General features: G+C 38.1%; 1 protein-coding gene across 1 annotated transcript; it reads right to left on the bottom strand.

Moving 5' to 3' along the window:
• Window positions 1-3,697: 3,697 nt before the first annotated feature.
• golph3a (golgi phosphoprotein 3a) lies at window positions 3,698-20,212 on the bottom strand. Its single transcript, XM_079873202.1, has 4 exons — window positions 19,740-20,212; window positions 11,592-11,723; window positions 10,743-10,857; window positions 3,698-5,958 (listed from the first exon to the last, which is right to left on the bottom strand). The coding sequence occupies exons 1-4, from the start codon at window positions 19,953-19,955 to the stop codon at window positions 5,534-5,536; spliced, it is 888 nt and encodes a 295-aa protein (XP_079729328.1). The 5' UTR covers window positions 19,956-20,212; the 3' UTR covers window positions 3,698-5,533.
• Window positions 20,213-21,443: the final 1,231 nt, after the last annotated feature.

The raw sequence follows: 21,443 nt of genomic DNA, 5'->3' as shown, positions 1-21,443 counted from the left end.
GCTGCTAGCAGCTACGTGATTAACGTTAGCTCTCACTAGGCACGCTACCTTGGCTGTTAAAGGACAAGTTCGGTATTTTACACTTAAAGCCCTGTTTACAGATCGTTTCTGATGAAATAGAACGGTTGAGATAAAAATGTGGACACATGCTGCTGTCCCGAGAATTTTAGGTTTATTTCGCTTTCCCCCCCACCTACACAATGGCAGCCTATGGGCACTGGAACAATCCTTCATAAAACGCATTAAACTTTCGTTTACAAAGACGTGAAACTCACCGAGTGGTCAGGGGTGTTCACTGATATGCTCACAAAAAAATCGCTGAAAAAGATGCTTTCCAACAGGTGTTTTACCATTCGTTGTAAAACTGTGGACCTATTTTTCCAAACGTCTCACACCCGTAGATTCTTCCGTTGAGAGCTTGAATAATAAACACTCCAGCCCAGTTGGTGGCGATAATGCACCTTTGCCAATTACAAGCAAACCACTGGCATTTCATTGAATACACAGAAGAAGCAGAAGAAGAAGCGGCGGAGTAATACCGTACCGCACACAGCCCATCCAATTCAAGTCAATGGAGGAGACAAAAACTACGATAAAACCTGTTGGAAAGCATCTTTTGCAGCGATTTTTGTGTGAGCATATCAGTGAACACCCCTGACCACTCGGTGAGTTTCACGTCTTTGTAATCGAAAGTTTAATGCGTTTTATGAAGGATTGTTCCAGTGCCCATAGGCTGCCATTGTGTAGGTGGGGGGGAGAAGCGAAATAAACCTAAAATTCTCGGGACAGCAGCATGTGTCCACATTTTTATCTCAACCGTTCTATTTCATCAGAAACGATCTGTAAACAGGGCTTTAAGTGTAAAATACCGAACTTGTCCTTTAACTGATTTTACAGTTGAAATAGTGGCAGGCTAGGACTAAAGTGGACTTGGCTGGTTTCTGCTTGTGTCTAGAAAGTGCTAGGACTTTGAAAGTTGTAAAAAGGTTTACAGTGTACGGCAAAATATGTATGGGGCATGTTTTTCATTGTCTCTACCCCACTTATACGGACTATTTATGTTTTTAGCCTCTGACATGATTGTTCTGATTACAGTGTTTGAGGGTTTCTTACTAGTATAGCTAGTCGACAACAAAACTGTCAATAGCTTAAATCAAGTGAAATATGATCCAAGTAAACCACCGACTCCTCTTGACATGGCCTCATCGTCTAGTTTGTCATACTGTGAGTGTGTTAATGACAAAAAAATAGGCTAACGTTACTTACTTGGTGATTCCACGAGATAGTGGTAGATGTCAGAATAGTCCATATTTGGCCACTGCGTGGGGTCATTAATCCAGTTTTCGACCATTTCAAAGGGACACCTCTGTAACTCCCTATCCAGTAGCTTCTGCTCACGGTCCTCGGCCGGCAAAGAGAGTGTATGTTTGTGCCATTTTTGCTATCAAGAAACTTTGCAGGTCTATAGCATAGACTGTAAAAAAATATGGACGTAGTGTCCGTGACGTCACCCGTAGGTTTCTGAAGAGCATTTTTGAAGCCTAAAGTGGGCGGAGCCGGCCGTCGCCATCTTGGCCTTGCGTCACTCCCGGATAACAGAAAATAGGCAAACAGGCGGAGCGTGACTGGAGCTGAAGCCTGGCTATCTGAAATCCGACGTGATCGAGTTAGCTGATGATGTAAAGCCAAATAAAAGTTCCTGTTTTTGCCCTTCGAAATATTGTAATGGTTAAAATACATGGCTACAAGTGAGACTGTGTATTACTTCGAGAGTGTTTGTGTGTGACAGTGATTTATGTGCATACATGTCCGTCATTCTTTCATGGTCCGTCAGCGCGGCATCGCTCAAGTTCGTAGAGAGCTTATTCAGTCCATTTTAAATTCTGAATTTGGCCGCCTCTCAAATGGGTTAAACCGTTAAACCATAGATATATTGCCTTTGAAGTGCAAGTAAATGCGCTAGAAAATCCGCGCTCATTCATGTGCATTTATTGCACGGACGGAGAAAGCGCCGACGCCTGCATGATTTCATCTGACGGTACATAAGCATATTATAATCCCTCTGTTCCGTGAGAGCAGAACGAACGAGCCTTTATTGACGTTTTAAATTTGAAAACCCCAAAAAGCAACAAAATTGTCAGACATCCATTAGTGCATGTTCACAGAGGAAAACAACTGAAATACAGCGCTGGTTGTTCTCTCGAACGATAACGACGCCATCCAAAGACGTGGGCTTTGTACCCAAGTATTAAATTGTATGAAATAATCCCGAAAAAAAAGCACAAACACTGCAGAGAAGGCAAGTTCAGCAGCAACATTTGCTGAGGTGTAGTGACGGCTAGTAACAGCAGACAAACGGCTAGCACTGACGGCAATCCATCTGTCACTCAAGTGGCCACACCCTTAAATTTAAATATTAATCAACTAAACGGACGAGTTATAAAAAAATGCACCCCCCTCACAGTTGTTATGAAGGGCAAAATTAGCTGTATAGACCAAAGCCACACAGAGATCCAGGCTGTAAACATGTTTTTTTCTGCTGTAAAGTTGGAAATTTTAACATGGGGAAGATAGAGATTTGACTCACTTCTGCAGCCAGGCCAAGCGGCCAGTCAATGAATTGCAGTTTAACTCACTTCCGTATTGGTTTCAAGAGAGAGACGGGGAGGTTGCCGCTTGGTCTAGAGCGAGCGAGTTCTGTTCTCAGGGGAATCTGTTTGTCTTCCCCCAAAAAGGGGCGTTGCCCTTCGATGACGCAAAAGTAGCGTTGGTCTATACACGGAATAAAACAATCTGTTACGGTTGACATTTTCTTCTGCGGTAACGATACCGTCATATCGCCCAGCCCTACTTATGTGGTAAATAAACTTATGCTAGCTTATTTAGCATCAAACTTATCAGCTTGCTATCTACTAGATCAGGGTTCACCAATCTCGGTCCTGGAGGGCCGCTGTCCTGCAGAGTTTAGCTCCAACCCCAATTAAACACACCTGAACCAGCTAATCAAGGTCTCATTAGGCATAGAAACTTTCAAACAGGTGTGTTGGAGCTAAACTCTGCAGGACAGCGGCCCTCCAGGACCGAGATTGGTGAACCCTGTACTAGATGAATACATTTGTATGTGATATTTGCAATTTAAACATTTAATAAAAATATTTCCCCATAATATCATCAAAACTTAATTCACTTTGTTTAGTCCACAGGCTCAAATGTGTGCCTTCAATAGTCTTGTGCTTTGGGCTTCTGTACATGTGATGGAGGCATGCACAGTGCCAGTAGGGGGTGTGGTCTCAATAGCCATGCAGTAAGCAGTGTGCTATGTGCGTGTGATTGAGGAATGGCATGGATATTTAAGTGTATTTGAATGGCATCTTTTTGTTTTAGTCAAGATTATGCTAAAATATACTTTCCTCAACTATATTTAAGTTCCCTATGAAGAGCCAACCCTCAACTTTGAAAATTCCCAGTTTATTCCCATAAATTCCCATGGAAAGTTTCCATCTTTGAAAATTCCCAGAATTTTGCAACCCTACTCCTATATGTGAGAAATAAAACAAAAACGCCATGGCATGTAACTAATCTGATGCATCAAAAGCAGCACTTACTTTTTCACAAAATAAATAACAGATGATGTTTGAGGCACTTTCAAGACCATAGTTTATTTCATTGTAATAAGAAAGTATATACATTGGGGTCCCTTTATATTGAGTCCTAAAGCTACACACGATCTTAATTGTCTTTTACTCCGAGACACTTTTCAGACAGGTGAAAATCCCATAGGTCGACTCTTCCAAACAATTGGTGGATTTCCCAGACCATCGCTACATACAATTAACTATTGTGAAGCAAGCATTTAGCATCATTGTGAAGAAAACAAAGAACAAAACAAAAGCATGTTGATTTAAATTATTGCTATAAAACTGAATAAAAATCAGCGTAATGACAAAAAAACAACAACATTAGAATATGGTGATTGAATGAAGGCTTTCTCAAAAGATTTTCATAGCGTAAAAACAAAATTAAGACATGCTTGTGTAAGCTTTTACATGCCAGGCAAAATTAACAGGTTTGATACAGAGTTTGCTCATGTGGTAAGCAGCATGATTACAGAAGAAACTACATACAGATTGTGACAGAATGCAATGTCAATCAGCAAATGATAATAAAATACTATCAAAAATATACTGACTTGAGAAAATGGTGGAATCTGCTCTTACATAAAAAAGTCACATTATAAAGTCTATATATATATATATAATTTTTTTTTTAAATCCTGTTTGTTTAGAAGTGTGAGTACATGAATTAAATCTTTTGACATTCAAAACCATTTCCATAAAACATCTCTTAAAACCTTGAGGACTTGCCCTTACCTCTACATAAAGCAATAGAAAAATATTAAAAGAAAATTAAGCTGTATGCCATACAGATGTTTTTTATTTGCAGGGAGGACACAGATTCCTTTATTAAACTCTTGTGGTCCTCAAATTAGTTTCTGGTAGGCATATACAAAAGGTATGAAGACTACTGAGCAACCGAGTAACAAACGCTTTCTGAATCTAGCTCCATTAATGCCACGTCACAAAGAGCTACAGTACATCCTGCACCTTGAGAGCTAAGCATCCTATAACCAATCTCAGGCACATAAAAGTATTTGAAATTCATAAGTAACACAAGAGAAAGCTAATGAGGAGTCACAACAATAAATGTGTGAAGAGGTAGAGTTTGAAGCATTTGTGAGGTGTTTATGGACCAAACGGAAGGAATAGCAATGGTAGAGCTCTCATAAAAGATAGCTGATAATCCACCCAGGAAATATACTTGACAGGTCCTCTAACAGCCTAAACTTCGTCACTCCTCTCTAAAAACACTGTTTTTTTTTGTTTTGTTTCAGTAGTGTGTTTTGTTTGTTTCAGTAGTGTGAATGTGAAGCTGCTAGCGCTAGCACACTTGCCACAAACCACTAAAATGTTACCACATCAGGATTTAGTCCTTGATTACCTTTTTGGTTTCTTTTCAGGCCCCATTATTAGTATGAAAACAAATTTTGACAACTAATTGAAATTAAAAATGTGATACACGGTAGTGTACTTTATTTTCTTAAGTATCTGTTGTGTCTTACCATACGCAGATACTGCTTTGGCGTACACAGCTTATGTCACAATGAATCAATTCCAATTAAATGTATGAAACTGATGACAAAACATTGTAAGATCTGTTAGGTACCCATCACGGATGTCCAGGCAAGGAAACAATGAAAAACAGGTTGTTTTGTGCAGCAATGCAAAATGTAAATGTTCCAACAGTCTATGGTGAGAAAGAACCCAAATGCATTCAAATGAACAAACGATTAAAGGAGGACAAAATACACCGGTCAAACAAAAGAGAGAAACCCAATGACAGATCTTGCAGAGAGAGAGTAGGGAGGAAGGGAGATATCTACAAGGAAAGAAAACCAAGACTACATTTTGATGCACCAGGTCAACCACTTCTCAATCCTGATTTAACCAGTCCAACCGTTTTATTTTCCATTGCTTCATTTGGTGAAGGCGGCCACCACAGCCCACAGCAGCTCATTGGTGTTGTTCTTCATGCTCTCGCCCTCAGGCTCCAGGTCCAGCAGCTGCCGTACTCTCTTCATGGCCAGATCGTACTGGTCATCCAGAAGCGGGGCAAACGCGTTCTCTAGTACATCAGAGGAATGGGCTAGGAATATAAGGGCCAGAATGCGTTTGTCCATTCGATGAGGGTCGTTCACCCACTTGTCCAGCACGGCCTCCTGCACCTTCTTAATAAGGCGCTGCTTAATATTATTATTGGTAAGGGGGTGTGTAGTCATGTCGAACAAAAGAAAGTTTTGTTTCTCTGTTGTCAGGACGCCCTTCTCTACGAGATTCTTGGCCAGGCGCTCTCGAACGTTACGCAGCTGATAGTGAAGCTTCAGGGGGTTCCATGTCTCGCCTGCAAAAGACAAGCACTTTCAGCACCAGACATCAACTAACATTCACTTTATTTGACAAGGACAGAGATCCTTTTTTTTTTTTTGCAATAGCTACAACTTACAATACCAAAAAGCATCACGAAAATAATAAAAACTGACAGAAAAGGCACTGTGGCAGCCGTTAAAAAGTCTGGCGTAAGAGGTGCAGCTCCCATAAGGCTTGTATATTTGAGACATTTCACTGTGAAGGACAGAGATGGAACAAATCAGGCCTGTTTGCACCTTGTGCAGTTGCTGCCAAAATGTATTACATTTATTTTATGAATTAGGAGTTTTTAGCAATGTATTAAAACAGAAATGTAAATAAAGATGATTTCATCACTCCTTTGACAACAGCAGCACAAGGTGAGTTCAGAAGAAAGATATGAGTGCGTTACATGAATGGACTTCACTGTTCTTAAAGGTCCCATTGCATGAATTATTTTATTATTTTAGAATGTTTCCTGGGGTGCCCTTATAATGTTAGTATGTTTTTTAGATCAAAAGTTGTTATAATTTAGAAATAAAAGGCAAATAAAATAAATTTGAACGCTCTGTTTGAAGGGGCGTGTCTGCTGTGAGACTTCAGTGTAAACGTCCACTGCTGTGATTGGCTGACCTGCTTGCATATGAAATATCTAGCATTACATGTGGAACTCTCTCGAAAACTTTTACTATTACAGCTAATATATGTTTTTACTATTACAGCTATCGAGATTAACGAATCGTGAGAAGTTTAAGTATTTAGATTTATTCCCATCACATAAAAGGTTGCAGTGATGAACATTGAGCAGATGACAGCATGTTGATCGCGTGAATGAAGATCTTATCATTGCAATGCAGTTTCTGCACTCTCACTAATGATTTCACCAATGCAAACATGAGGTAAGTACAGTAAGAGCTTCGTTGTGCAGTGTTACAGCGTCATTGATTTCATAACGAGTTTTGGCAAGTGTCCAGATAAACTTGCGCTGTGTGATTGACAGCTTGGGCGACTGGAAAGGGATTGTTCTTTGATCGCTATCTGTATATTAATCACAGTTTAAGTAAGATTATTTTCATCCTACTAAGAGAAACGACGTGAAGTTGATCGTTTAGTCACTGGCTTGATTTACTGATACATAAACAGTATTGAACGACTTTGAGAGAAAGATTATCTGTTTGAACTTGAACAATTACACATCAGAAATTCACATAACCCACTGGTTCTTCAGAGGCTCGGATGAAGGAACTAAAAAAATACCTTTGTGTTCATTTGTACATCCAAACACTGAGCAACTGCCATGCTTCGCTCGTTTGCAAGCCATGATGTCTCTCGAGAAAAAAACAATATCGCGCTCGCACAGCTCATCTTCTCATGGGCGGGCCAAATTATCTTTGCGGGCAAAGAAGAGAACGGGGAGGTAACCTTTCCCCTTATGATGACATAAGGGGAAGATTTCTAGATTCACCCGTCTGAGCTTTCATTTTCTCAAAAATACCCAAAGCTTGGTTTACACCCATCAAAATGTCTAGCCACTGGGGGACCATAGGCAGGCTGGGGAAACTCATATTAAGGTTAAAAAACCTCATAAAGTGACATTTTCATGCAATGGGACCTTTAAAAATGCTATTTTCTATTCCGTTTATTGGCACAGCTGTTAGACATAAGTCTATAATTTACTTATAATTATTATTATAAATGAAGGGTTGCACCATAATTCTAATTCTAGTCAATAAGCTGTTATTTATTTTATTAGGGCCAATAACCGATAAACGGTTAATATAATAATTCTACATTATGCCTAATTAAATAAAATAAACTAAGAAAAAAAGGCAACACACTAAAGCCTGTAAAGCATTGAAATAAATATCAGTAAATATTGGAAACTTAAATAATATAATAAAAGTTAAATCTATTAAAAAAAAAAAAGTTTGTTTAATAAATTCCACACAAAGACGTGTATTCCACTGTTTAAGATTTCTTTAAATGAAAACGAAAAGAGGCAGTGTGGTGTTTTATAACTTATTTCGTTTTATTGTTGCCTAAAATATACATACAGAGATAACCGGAGTAGCAGAGCGAGCTGAGTGACGCGCGCTGTTCCATTTGCAGAATAACCGGACTCGCGTCCTTTACCCATATATGGATTGGCCAGAAGGTGGGCGGGGTTAGGATTTCCCAAGATTTTCCAAGATGGCGCCGCCCATACCCCCCATAAACCAGGCGGGTAATCCATCGACCGGAAGTTGAAGCCGGCCGCGTGCTGCCATCTTGTAGCAGAACTTCACTTGCGTTAGCATTCCATTGACTCCCATTCATTTTGGCGTCACTTTGACAGCGAATAACTTTACATCTGAGGCGTTTAAAGACTCCATTTGTCCATTATTTATTTCTAAAGAAACACGACAATGTATAAAGGGATCCATTACCTTCTCTGTTACATTATGGCCCGGTAGAAACAGTTTTTGTAAAAATAGGCTAACGATTGCGTCATAACCACTCGACTCTCTGCCGCACAGTAGAGAAATTATCGTACAGACAGGAGGAGAGCCTCGCAGGCAATCGGGGGGACGTCAAGGGAGAAGCCCATAGATATATTATACTGTCAAAATAATTCATCAGAATACTTACTCCTGCTCACTCACGCCAAAGAACTCTTTGCTCAAGCTCGCCGTCTCTGCAAGATTAACGTTGGCAGTTTGCACGCACAGCTACTAGAAGATTTACATCTGTCAGACAGGTTGCTCACGTCATCAAGCTTAGTTTGAGTCTGCGCGTCAGGAACGGAAGTGCTAAAAAAATAGCTAAAAACGGGCTTCACTTGTCTCAATTGAGTTCCAATGAGATGGCTCTGTCCACTTCTTATACTGTCTATGCCATAAACGGCTTCAAAACCGTTCTTCAGAAAGTCTATGGGTGACGTCACAGACGCTTTGTCCATATTTTTTACAGTCTATGGAAAAAACATGAGATTACATGCAGAGATGAGTCACGATTTTTGAATATTCGATTAGTTTATTTAATTATAGAATTACTATAGAATATCGAATAGGTTGTGCAATTATTCTCTAAAATAAAAAAATAAAAATGTTTTTGGTGCTAATGCGGTGGTAAAGCGTTCATATAATTAGGCCCTACGTTCTGTAATAAGGTCCTGTGTCCTGAAAGATATTCCTTTTGTATGATCACGTATCCGATCGCATCCAACTGCACAGCATCGCTCGGGCATGATAGGAATATTTCGCGACGAGTTGTAGTATCACCGGCGGTTTAGCATTTTCTATTCCGTCAAGATGGCTGCTCCAAGTGGCGTGACGTCACGCGGGACGTCCCTATACCTATATAAAAAACTACTACCACTAAATTTTTTTTTTTTTTTTTAAATCACTGCTATATTGTGCATCCCTATTCTAGTTTCGGGTAAACACTTTTTTCAGTATAATCCCATTTATTGACAGCTGCTCCTACAGGCTCATTACATTATTAATAGATTTACTAGATTTCTGCCGTTTTGAGTCTTTCACAAGTTTCAGACAGGAATTTTGAATGCAGAAGTCATGCTAGAGTCCCTTGAGCGAGTACCACCAGCTCAGTTGGTCAGCTCCTGTGCTGAAGCAGAGAAGCACAGACAGCACAGGATCAAAGCAGGCTGTGCTCAAGCATTTGCTAGTCATCAGCCTGCAGTAATTTATGGCACATTTTTATACACTATCAAAACGAGGATGGCAGCTCCTTCTCTCAGGCGCTTTGATCTCACCCTTTGACCCTTCGGCCCTTCGGCTCTCCATACTGACACATTTCCAACTGAGCTCATAGCCACAGTAGGTCCCAGAAATCTCTCTCAATCATTGGACCAAAGTGAGTCTGGATCCAGATGTTTTATGCGCACCAGGCAAAGTATATTTAGCAGGTAGCAATGGTTAAAATTGTTCAATTTAATACAATTTGGTTACACTTTATTTTAAAGTGTCATTGTTACAGTGTAATTATATATTTAAGTACTGAGTAATATTTAGCAACTACATGTACTTACTATAGGGTTAGGGTAGGATTAGGATTTGGTTGAGGGTTAGTTGCATGTAATTATGCATAATTTACTGTTATTACTATGGTAAGTACATGTAACCTATGTAACAAGGACACTGTAAAATAAAGTGTTACCCAATTTCATGTAATGTAATTACACTATTGTTCAAAAGATTTGTAATACTTTTATACAGAAAGCATGCATTAAATTAATCCAAGGTGACAGTAAAGACTTTTATAATGTTACAAAAGGTTTCTATTTTAAATAAATGCTTTTCTTTTGAACTTTCTATTCATCAACATTGATAATAATAAGAAATGTTTCTCGAGCACCAGATCAGTATATTAGAATGATTTCTGAAGGATCATGTGACATTGCTAACTCTAATAATGGTTGCTGAAAATTCAGCTTTGCCATCACAGGAATAAATTGCATTTTTAAAATATATTTAAATAGCAAATAGTTATTTTAAATTGTAATGGTAGTTCACAATATTACAGTATTTACTGTATTTTTTATCAAACAAATGCAGCCATAGTGAGCTTTAGAGACTTCTTTCAAAAACATTAATAAACATACTTTTGGACAGCAGTACAATATAATAAAAAAATAACCATTAAATAATAATTAAATAAGAGTTTAAGTTTTTAGAGTGTAAGTGTTTACATAGTAATATTTATGCTGTTCTCTAAAGCCAAGGTATGGTATTGCTGAAGTAATTAGGGGAAAAAATTCAGATCTCAAATGATACTCACCACTGAGCAACTCTATCCAGCTCTGCACGGTTTCGGGCGGTTGAGTGTCTTTTATGTGTTTTAGAGCCTCGTCCAACAGCACGTCCCCAGTTGGAGCATCAGACTTACATATAATCTAAGAAAAAGGAGAAGAGAAACGTCACTGAACACATTAAAACATTATACTGCACAAAAGCACCACTGACATCAAGGCAGAGAAATCATGAGGGTAAAATCATATGAAGGAGATGAACTACTTCAACTGAAGACCAAAGAGTTTTAATTCATGTATTAAATCTAATGCATTTTCCAGGGATACATCTGAGCCCAGTTTAATAATAAAAGTTCTCACTTCCAACAGCCAACACCAACCCCAAAAAGTGACCTCCTGACACACAATTAATATCAAAGTGTTCCCTCTTGTGGTAGAAAGTGTCCAACACAACTGGAAATGTAATGACACCAGAGTGCTGAATTCTACAAGCACATAAAGAATATATCATCTGAATTTGTTCAGTCCAGCTGTGTTTGTAGAAACCTGTGCAACTGAACCTGTACCATCAGTATAGCCTAATACATCTGAAATGTTTAAATGACATTCTGGGAGGATATTTTTAAAAACATGGCTCTGTATTTTCTTTTTAGTCCAACCAATGAAAGTCCCGACATTCTTCAAAATATCTTCTTGTAAAAAGTCACACAAGTTTGGAACAACATGAGGGTGAGTAAAAGATGACAGCGTTTTTGTTTTGGGCTGAACTAACCCTTTAAATGTGTGTAGCAAGTGAACACAGCTGAAGGAAGCATCCAAAACAGGAAGCCTCTCCCTATCGTATGATCATTTCCAGCGTGCTGAACAGCGTGTCTTACCTTCCGTGTGAGCAGGCTTTTCCTCCTCATGCCACAGGCCTCCAGCTGCAGTCTCCCTCGTAAGGCCAGCTCAATGAGCATGCAGCCCCGCAGGCCTGATGAAATGCAGTCATTCCAGAAGGAGGTGTAGCCCTTGCACATAAACAAAACCAAGAAAGTCAGTACAAATGCCCCATCAAGGTTCAGAGCTTCAGTGCAGCTGTACAACTTCCATCCAAATGGTTTGTGAACAAAGAAAATTTTTCTAAACAGTTTACAGATGACTCAAAATGATAAACACTGCTAATATGGACTCCAGTTGTTTTGTGTGAAGACCCATCATCACACAAGGATCTAATTTATGCCTGCACAAACAAGACAAATCCTAAAAATAGCTTTATTGTAATTTGTGAAAAAAGAACTGTAATTCAAATATGAATTTAACAAAGAATTGCAGTCTAAACATGTATTCCCATAAACATGTTATCAGACAAAATATGGGGAAGATTGATAAAGTTGTATATTATAATATTCAAAGTCTGAAAAGTCACCTACAGAAATTTGTATGTAATTATACTTAAAAATTAAAATGTCTCAAAAAATCTCCCAAAATATCCCCAATTTTTGTCACCATTTATTTTTAGGGTGACAACGTTGTCAAAACGATCCTTGTTCACACAGATCAGCGAATACGACTAAAAACACTGTGTTATGCTGCCAAGTCCTGTAGTTGGCGATGTTACTTTGTAAAGAAAACCTACATGCCTATAGACTGAACACGTAATACGCATATGCAAGACGTCACCGTTTTCATAAATTCACGTTTTTGTAGTTTACACTGAGAAAATAACGGTATCATTTTCAAAAACTTGCACTGTGAAACCCGTTTTCAAAAGTTTGCATTTCATGCTCCCAAAACGTCGTTGACGTGTAAATGAATGGCCAAAACAGTTTTATTTTTTTAGTTAAAAATGGTGTTGTGTAAACAGCTCCTTAGAGTTATCTGAAAACATAGTGAAGATTTTGTGGTGCTGTGTGGTAAAACGGAAGAGGTAAAAACAATGCCTGTTATTCTCACTTTGTCTAATCAGCTGAAATGAAAATGTATACTACATACCAGAAAAAAAGGTCAAATTAGTAATGATCACACAACTTGTTGGAGTAATACATTTGTGTAACTATTGCATTTCTTTGAATTGCAATTCAGTAAATTTCTCCTGTTGTCATGCCAGTTCAAAACCTGTGCGGTGTGGGCAATGAAATTCAAATGTCAATACTTGAACTAAATTTATGAAATAAAATGGGGAATTTTCCCCCCAACACTGAGGGATAGTTATGATGTTAGTTTTCATTTTTGCAGCTCCATCTGCTGCAGTGTCATGTTCAGCAGTGGATGAAGTGAGCGATGGATCCTTCCAGCACTAACAAGGCCTGCTTTGTGAAGGTCCAGCCTCCCTATCCCAGAGGCCACAACCGGGAAACAACAGGCCTCTTTTAAGGCACTGGCAACACAGGCAAGTTTGCTCAGCACATGCAAAACCCCATAGTGATGCACAATGAGTAAATAATCAAGTCAATCATTTTGAATACATGATCAACAGGAATAATAACGTAATAAATTACGTTACTTACAACATTATATGTTGTAAGTTTGAAAAGTTCTAAAAACAGAAATCACATCTAACTTTTGTTGAAATGTCAGTTTCCACAAATAATTTGCTTTAAACTGAAAACTAAGGATGCACCGAAATTTCGGCTGCCGAAAATTATCAGTCAAAAATGTAATTTTTGTTTTTTTGGCCGAAAGAGAAAAAAAGGCAGAAAATATAAGCCAAAAATATGGTGCCCTGCCCCTCCTCTCTGTGTTCAGCGATAAGGTTGCACTCTCGTTCAACCAAAGATGCACAGCTTCGAAGCAACTGCTCAGTGTTCCGCTCTGTGTGTGTGGATGTGCTCTGCTCTCTACGTTCTGTATGTGCGCTGCGCACTCTGCTCAATGTACACTCTGCTCAATGTTGCGCTCAGTGTGCACGCTCTTAAAGGCCCCCTGAAATCAAAATTTAAGTTTGTTAGCTTTTAGTATGAATATGTTAGCCTTGAGGTTATGAATAAAACCAAAACAATGACAAAATTTGCATTTACGGATTCGCTTCCATGATGCTGTCAAGTACGACTTGCAGTCTGTGAGGTAAACTAAATGCTATTGGCTATTTGAAAAGGGGGAGGAGCCATTCAATATGTCCCGCCTTAGCTTCCTGTTTCAGTGGAAATGACGTCAACGCCTCATACAAAGCTGCAAGTTCCACGGCACTTCAATGGGCCTTTAAGCCAGTGTTATACTTTCTGCGTGCGGAAGGATCCGCTAGGGTCCCCGTGACGTAAAAAATCATCATCTGAGGGTGTACGCAAGAGGCTCTTTGGGGACATCCGCGTGCCTCCCATTTTTTGTGACGCACGTACTTCACTAGGCTACAAAAGCACCAACTGCACATGCGCTGGAAAAACAGCATGGACGTCGAATTTGAAGAGGGTGTATAAAGAAGTCCGTCGCTACCCACAATCCGACGTTAAAACAATATAAAGGCAGCCAGATGTGCAATAATTCGTGGAGGGAAATTGCGTGTGTTTAAGTGTGCACGCCGATCTACAGCGCATGGAACACGTCTGCCGAGCGGAGCCCAGCATACACTTTCAGTAGTATAAATACAAGTAGTCTGCGTCCGTGCTTTCCAAGCGCTCCACTTATGCAATCACGATCACCGCAAAAGCAAAGTCCACTCAAATAACGTGCCGACATGAAATTTATCTGTTTGCAATAGCCCTCCTGTGGTGTAACATGGTTCACTGATCCACTCCCTGCTCTGCTCAAATGCTCTGATAATAATCTTTCTAAGACTATACTTTATTTTGATAATTGTCAAAAAAGAAATCTGTTAAATCTGATTCTGTTGCATATAACTGAGTAAAGAATAATATAGTAGTCAACATTTGAAGTGGATCAAAAAAGTTCATCAAAGTTGTCCTAACACAAGAACAGGTATTGTTCAAAGTTCATGCATAACTTTGATGAAAGGTTTTGATCCATTTCAAATGTTGGCTACTGTATATTGATTTTAATATATTGATATTTAATATTATTTTAATATGGGCCTATTTTCTGTCCATTTTTTGTGTTACTTTAAATAAAAGTGATTTTTTAATTAATTTTTTTTTTTTTTTTCAGATTCAGTAACATTATTGATTATTTCATTTAAAAGTCTTATAAAAAAAATTAAAAAACTAATTTTAAAATGAGACATTAATAATTATTAAAAAAATTCGGTTTCGGCCCAGAATGTTCATTTCAGTGCATCCCTACTGAAATTGTTCAGGAAAAAAAAAAAAAAAAAAAAAAAACCTTAAGATTCAAGCCATGTGGGTGTGTAGTGATGACATACATCACGGTTTTTTTTTTTTTTTCTAGTGGAACTTAAAAAGAATCATCAAATGTCAAAGCTGCTTTTTCATACAACAAAAGTGCATGAGGAACAAGTTCAGCAGAAACTGTGCTTGGTTTATTAAAAAATAGCTCAAATTAAGAACTACTTTATACTTTAAAGACCTACTCTACTGTTCAAAAGTTTTTTTTTAATCTGAAAGAAATGAATACTTTCATTCAGCAAGGATGCATTAAATAAATGAAGTGACAGTAAAGAATTGCACATACACTGTCTTTTCTTCCCAATTGTGATGTATATCCGAGGAGTGAAACTAGAACTAACACAAAGATATATAGGACAGGATTTTGTCCATTGGGAATTGATTGGATCATTGTGGTTTGCTTTTGCTGTGGCAGGTTAGACAACATTGCTTCTTTAAACACAGCACTCAAACTCAGGAAAGGTTGGTCATGGTTTTCTTGTTGACACTGTGCGCAAGTCCTCTGTCCTGAGTACACTAGATGTACTTTGTGCTCTGACAACAACATAAAGCCAGAGTAAGAGCTGAGCTGAGACACAAGCAGACAGTCATGATAAAGGCTCAGTAGGCAAAGGCACTTAAGGCAGCTGTATTTAAACATGGCTTAATTTGAATGTGTCTTTTACACAAATAGATATACTGTGTAAAATAAACAATACGGACATACTACAGGTTTAAGGTTTGGTTTAGTTTTAGTTGCTTGTTACTGTAGTAAATACAAGTAATGAGTAACAAAGAGACATTAAAAAAAATACAGAAATAAAATAATTAAAACCATTAAAGGTGGGATAAGCAATTTCAGAGAGTATAGCAATAGCAAGCTAGTTTTAAGTGTATCCCGCCCTCCCTTCAGAGAGCTCTCTCCAAAGCCATGCCTCTTTTAAAACACATGAAAGCGCAAAACCAGAGCAGAGTCTGCAAAGCGTCACAAGAGACAGCGTTAAATGACCTCATGTGTCAAATAACATAACATTACAACAATGAACGTAAACAACCTGTACCACCCGACTGCTGCAGATTCATTTCGTCAATGATAGTGTTGGCATAGAAACACATAATTCCGAGGATGTAAACAGCTCTGAGTAGAAGGTCACGGGTTGCCATCTCTTAATTAGTGATACACCGATCATGATTTACTGGTTGATAAAGCAGCAAATTTATTTGTTGTTTATTTGCTTTATAACAGGTAAACTGGCCTTAAATATCAGTAGCCATTTGAAACTGCATTTTAATCACGATCGAAACAAAGATGCTACAGACGTAGCATGAGCAGTTGTTTTTGATTTGAATTAGATTGCATAATTTCAAGCAAAAACAGAATGGTCTGACTTTAGATTTGTGAAATAATGTTACATTAGACATCTGCACAAAACAAAAACAGCATACGGACTGAATGAAAATGTAAATTCACTCTCTGACACTAGGTGGTGCTTATGGAAAATCAGCGGTTTCTTTGGTAACAAAATGTTTATGAAAAACATTGGCTGCCTTTAAGGTTTTCTTTTTCATGTCAAACACATTCCCCCAAATTCACATTACTAAAATTCATTAGTGTAATATAATAATAGTAATGTGCATGATACTAAAAAATCTCAAAGGTTCAAATTTACTTTGGGATGAAATATGACCCAGACATGTTTCAGACAAGTTCTGTGAGATTCTCCTAGAATCAAGCAACATAACCAATAGTGCTGGTAAGTCCCGCCCCTTCCGCTAACCCCACTGGACCTCTAGGTTGAAAAATCGTCAATGCAAGTGAATGGGAGAAAATAATTATTTTCTGGTCCCGTTTGAATTGTGCCATGAATGTGAACATATGTTGTCTGTGAATTTTTTATATAATTTTTTGTGTAAAGAATGCTACAATTTAGCGGGTAGAAGTTTGATACGGTTAGACTTTGTGTGAGAGCACTTTGTGGACTACAACTCTTCGCTGCTTTCGACGCGTTTGAAACGTCACCACCACTCGCACACGGACACTAGCTCACGGATCCCGCTAAACATGGCTGTGTCTTTGGTGCACTTCACCGCCTTCTTTCAGGGAGAGGACAAAATCATTGAGGTTGGCAAAAACCACGGGTAAGTCAACTTTATGGGGTGACGTCACATAGGCGACATGTAGTCTTTCTCGTTATGTCTTTTCCACAACTGCTAGCCGAAGAATCATACAATATACTGTCAAACTCGTAACATGAAAGATTATATAAAAAATTCACAGACAACATATGTTCACATTCATGGCACAATTCAAACGGGACCAGAAAATAATTATTTTCTCCCATTCACTTGCATTGACGATTTTTCAACCTAGAGGTCCACTTGGGGTTTTACGGATGGGCGGGACTTACCAGCTCTATAGCCAGAATATATTAAAATTTTACAGATTTTTTTTGGGACAATGTTTCAACTTCTACATTTGTTGCCAACTGCCAACCATAAGCAAGAGCAAACTGTAGACCTGGAAGTTGGAACATGCTATGTTAATCCATTTATCCTTTCTGCAACTTTCCATATAGATAAGCAAATCTTAGTGAGGCCTCGACATGATATTCAATGTCTGAAAATGGCAGTAATCTAAAACCGAAAGGAAAGCTTTGTGAACAAGCGACAGGAATGCTCCCTCCGGATTTAAAAACCTTCTGTGTTGTTCTTAGGCAAAACAGAGTACTGTTGTTAAAAACACAAGGAAGACTTCTGCAAAACTAATATACTGAACAAAATGTACAGTAGCATGACACTTCCAGGATCAATGTAAGATGCTGAACTGATCATAAACATCTTAACATGACAACAGGGAAAGACACTATATCCATCTAAAAGTCAATTCGTTAGAAATCTCTGTTGTGGAAAGATGACACAATGATTCCAGGTTTGAGAGGCCAAGATCATTTTTTTACAATTTGATTGCAGTGTTTTCTACAAATGTATTGACAGTGTCTCGAGTAACCATTGATCAATCAAACCATTAAACTCCAAAACCTTATATCTGACATATAAAACAACCAGAAACCTGCTGTGTGAGGTTTGTGGACAAAGCAGGATCCAAGACATATTGCCTGAGTAAAACACTGGCCATTTTTCTATAAGCTACAATTAATTTTGAATAGTACCCAAAAGCCATTGCTGTTGAGAGCATAAATTAAAGTAGGCAGTAATTCAATATGAATGAGCTGTAAAGAGAGGTGTCTTCAGTAACACTGCCCTGTCAAATGCTTGCTCAACCAAAACCTAACTACAAAGGCCAGACATTGAGCTAGGTACAATTCACTACCTACTATAAACCTTAATTAAGGGTCGGTCAATACACCAAACTGGCTAATTTTAGGTGCTTTGCCTCTTTCCCTTTATTAAGAACAGTCAGACTCATAATCAAAATATTCATGACCTTCCCTCTTAAAATGAAGCATTCTACCTTTGTGGCATCTATGAGTGTAACAACCAATAAAACCCACATAGAAAGTTCTACATTTGTTTGTTTGTTTATAGTTTAACGCCATGATGCCAGCTACCCCGGCTATATTCATGGCGAGAAAGAGATTACAAATTCTAAAACTAGATCTCGTCTTTCTTCACTTAAAAAAATAAAAAAATCATAAGAGTCAACTGAAAATAAAGAATTCTTACAGAGTTGTGTGATAATGGATTAGAAAGTTCTAGGCTATGAGTATGTCCTTCGCTTTTCAAACAGATCCCTCCATGTTGGTGGCCTCCCTCCCAATGAATGGTTATGATCAGAAGTTGTACTAGCTTACAACTTACTAAATACTAAACAGAACAGACTGTTTACTTGCCTATTAGCAAGTAAAACCAAAGGAATTGGATGTTTAACGCCGCGTAATTGCTTTAAAACAACTTTTTATCCATAACTACATTATCTAATTTAGAGCAGAAATGTCTTGACATTTGGCAGTCCAAACAAATGATTTGATGGATGGTTATCAACGGTTATCAACCCACTTTGGATGTTTTTCTTATTGTTGATTTGATTTATGTCAACTCAGTAGTAGAGGTTTCAAGTTTCAGATCTGCATCATAAAGATAAATATATAAATAAAAAAGTAAAATAAAACATGGATTTGTCCAAAACACTTCTTGTTGTGAGTTTGGATTTACATGCTTTGTTAGAATATGTAGGCTAGAACATGTGGGTGACTAGTGACACTAATCTCAGTGGGCGATGAAGGCATTTCCAACTATATTAATTCGTCCTGCAATTATAAATCTTAATAATAAACAACTGCTTCACATTTTAGTTTCTTAAAGCAGCACTGTATCTGAAACCATCATACTGAGCTTCATGTGGATATGACAAGATAATGTCATAGCATCTTAATGTCACAATGGTTATCATTTACTATAGGAAACGGTGTATAATTTAAGTATTAGACAGTTAAAGGCATGACTCGGTATTTTAAACTATGTTCTTTACGCAATGTCGATGTGTTTCGACAGTCTGAGAGAACTTGTAACTGCAGTGGCAAGGCAAGCTAAAAGCTACATTGCATCACAGAAATATTGTTGTTTGCTTTTAACTCAAAACGTCATCAATTTAGAAAAGAAAATAAGTTTTAAAAAACCCAGATTGTTTCCAGCTGCATCTTTCTTTAAAGAGCTCGCATATTAACTATGAAGCACGCGATCGTGGTGAGTGATGATGAGACATAAGAACAGACAACTACTAAAAAAAAATAAAGCCAAAACAACAACAACCTCGCGATCTTTCAAGCCCAGCAGCAGTACTTCCTCCATCAGGGTCAGTCTGGTTTCCTTGGCATCGCCGCTGTCGTCGTCGTCCTGCTCATCTCCTCGGCGGGGCTCGTAGTCCTCGTCGCCGGATCCGCGCTCTCTGTCTGCGGCTGCAGCGCTGCGCGAAGCCTCGGTGCGCCTTTGCACCAGGCCGGAGCTCCGCTGGGTCAAATTACTCATCTCTCAAACACACTAAAACAAAACCTCCTTCCCAGACTCCTGTCTGAGAACAGACTGGATTATTCAGTCCGATGCATAAATGATTCCCGGGGTGAATAAAGGTGTGTTTAGGGATTTGTTTTGGAGAGGGGCCCCTCGCGATCCCAGCCGCGGACCGTCGCTGATTCCGTCAGGTTTAATATGGCGACCTGACGAGTAGCTACAACAGTAGATGTGGCATCTCAACACTCAGGTTGTGTCTGAGGAGGTGCACACCGAGACAGCATTTTCAGAAGGCAGCACCACCAGAGTTATTATAGTTAACTAAAGCCATTAAAAAACATTTTCGTTACTTAACCCTCTATGGGGCATCGTTTATAAATGACGCGAAGAAAATAGCTTTTTAAAATACAATAATAGTAAACAAAAAATAAAAAATACATTTGAGTAATATTCTGTATAACATACTCTTCAGTCAATACAATTAAAATCTAGGTCTATGTGCTTGACTTTGTTTTTTTGGCAAAAAGAAAGTAGAGATATTAGCATATGTAAGGTCATATGCTGTCAAGGCACCATAGTGAGTTCATTTTAAACTAGAAAATGCATATAAATTCCATTAGTTTTTTTTCATATATCTATCTATATATATCATTGCAAATCCAAATGTTTTTTCAAAAGTTTTGTTCATTTTTAATGCACATTTTGTAAGAACGAAAACTCAAAAGACCAAAAAAAAATAAATAAAATAATAGCCTCTCGGCTTGTTTTAGGTTGATAATAGAAAGTTTTATAGAAGACAGAGAGGAAAAGCTGTACCTTTCCCAGAAATTACTGATGGTAGTGACGGCAGTGTATTCGAAATTGAAGTCATAGTGTATTAAGACAGGAAGACGTTGAGGATCAAGGATGATAGAAGCAGTCAAAGATGAAGAATTTAAGTCATAGATTGTTGTGGAACTCAGGCATTTGGTACATTATCCTATGCCAGTTTGGAAAGTTTCTCCAAAATGACTAAACAGGTCAAAATCGAGTTGTGTGGAAAGTGAGTCTTGTTGATTTTCACTTGTGTTACAATCATGGATTTGGAATCCCAAGAAAGAAACAATGTTAAAGAATCTTTAATGCTTTTTGAAACACTCTAAGACATGGTTTCATACTTTCCAGGTAGAGAAGTTGCATCTGAATTTGAGTCAAGTTTTTGACATTTATACATGCGAGTTTCAAATGAATATTGAAGCACAAGTTGAAATGGAATGTTAATAAAGCTTTTTAATGTTTTTTGAAACACTAAGAACTTTTCACTTCTTTTCAGATAGCAAAGATTCATTTGAATGTGTGTGAAGTTTCAGACAATTTGCCAAAAATAATTTACCCTATAGGACAAAGTCAATTATAAATGACAGCACCCTAAAAAAAGGTAAAAGGACTGATGTAGAAAACTATTTTTGGGAAATGATTTTAGTCTTAAATATATGTGTTAATTTTTTTTTTTTTTAAATCATTTAT

Source organism: Squalius cephalus (genome assembly GCF_949319135.1).
Source record: "Squalius cephalus genome assembly, chromosome: 5".
In the NCBI taxonomy this organism is placed as follows: Eukaryota; Metazoa; Chordata; class Actinopteri; order Cypriniformes; family Leuciscidae; genus Squalius; species Squalius cephalus.
This window is presented reverse-complemented; position numbering and strand designations above follow the sequence as displayed.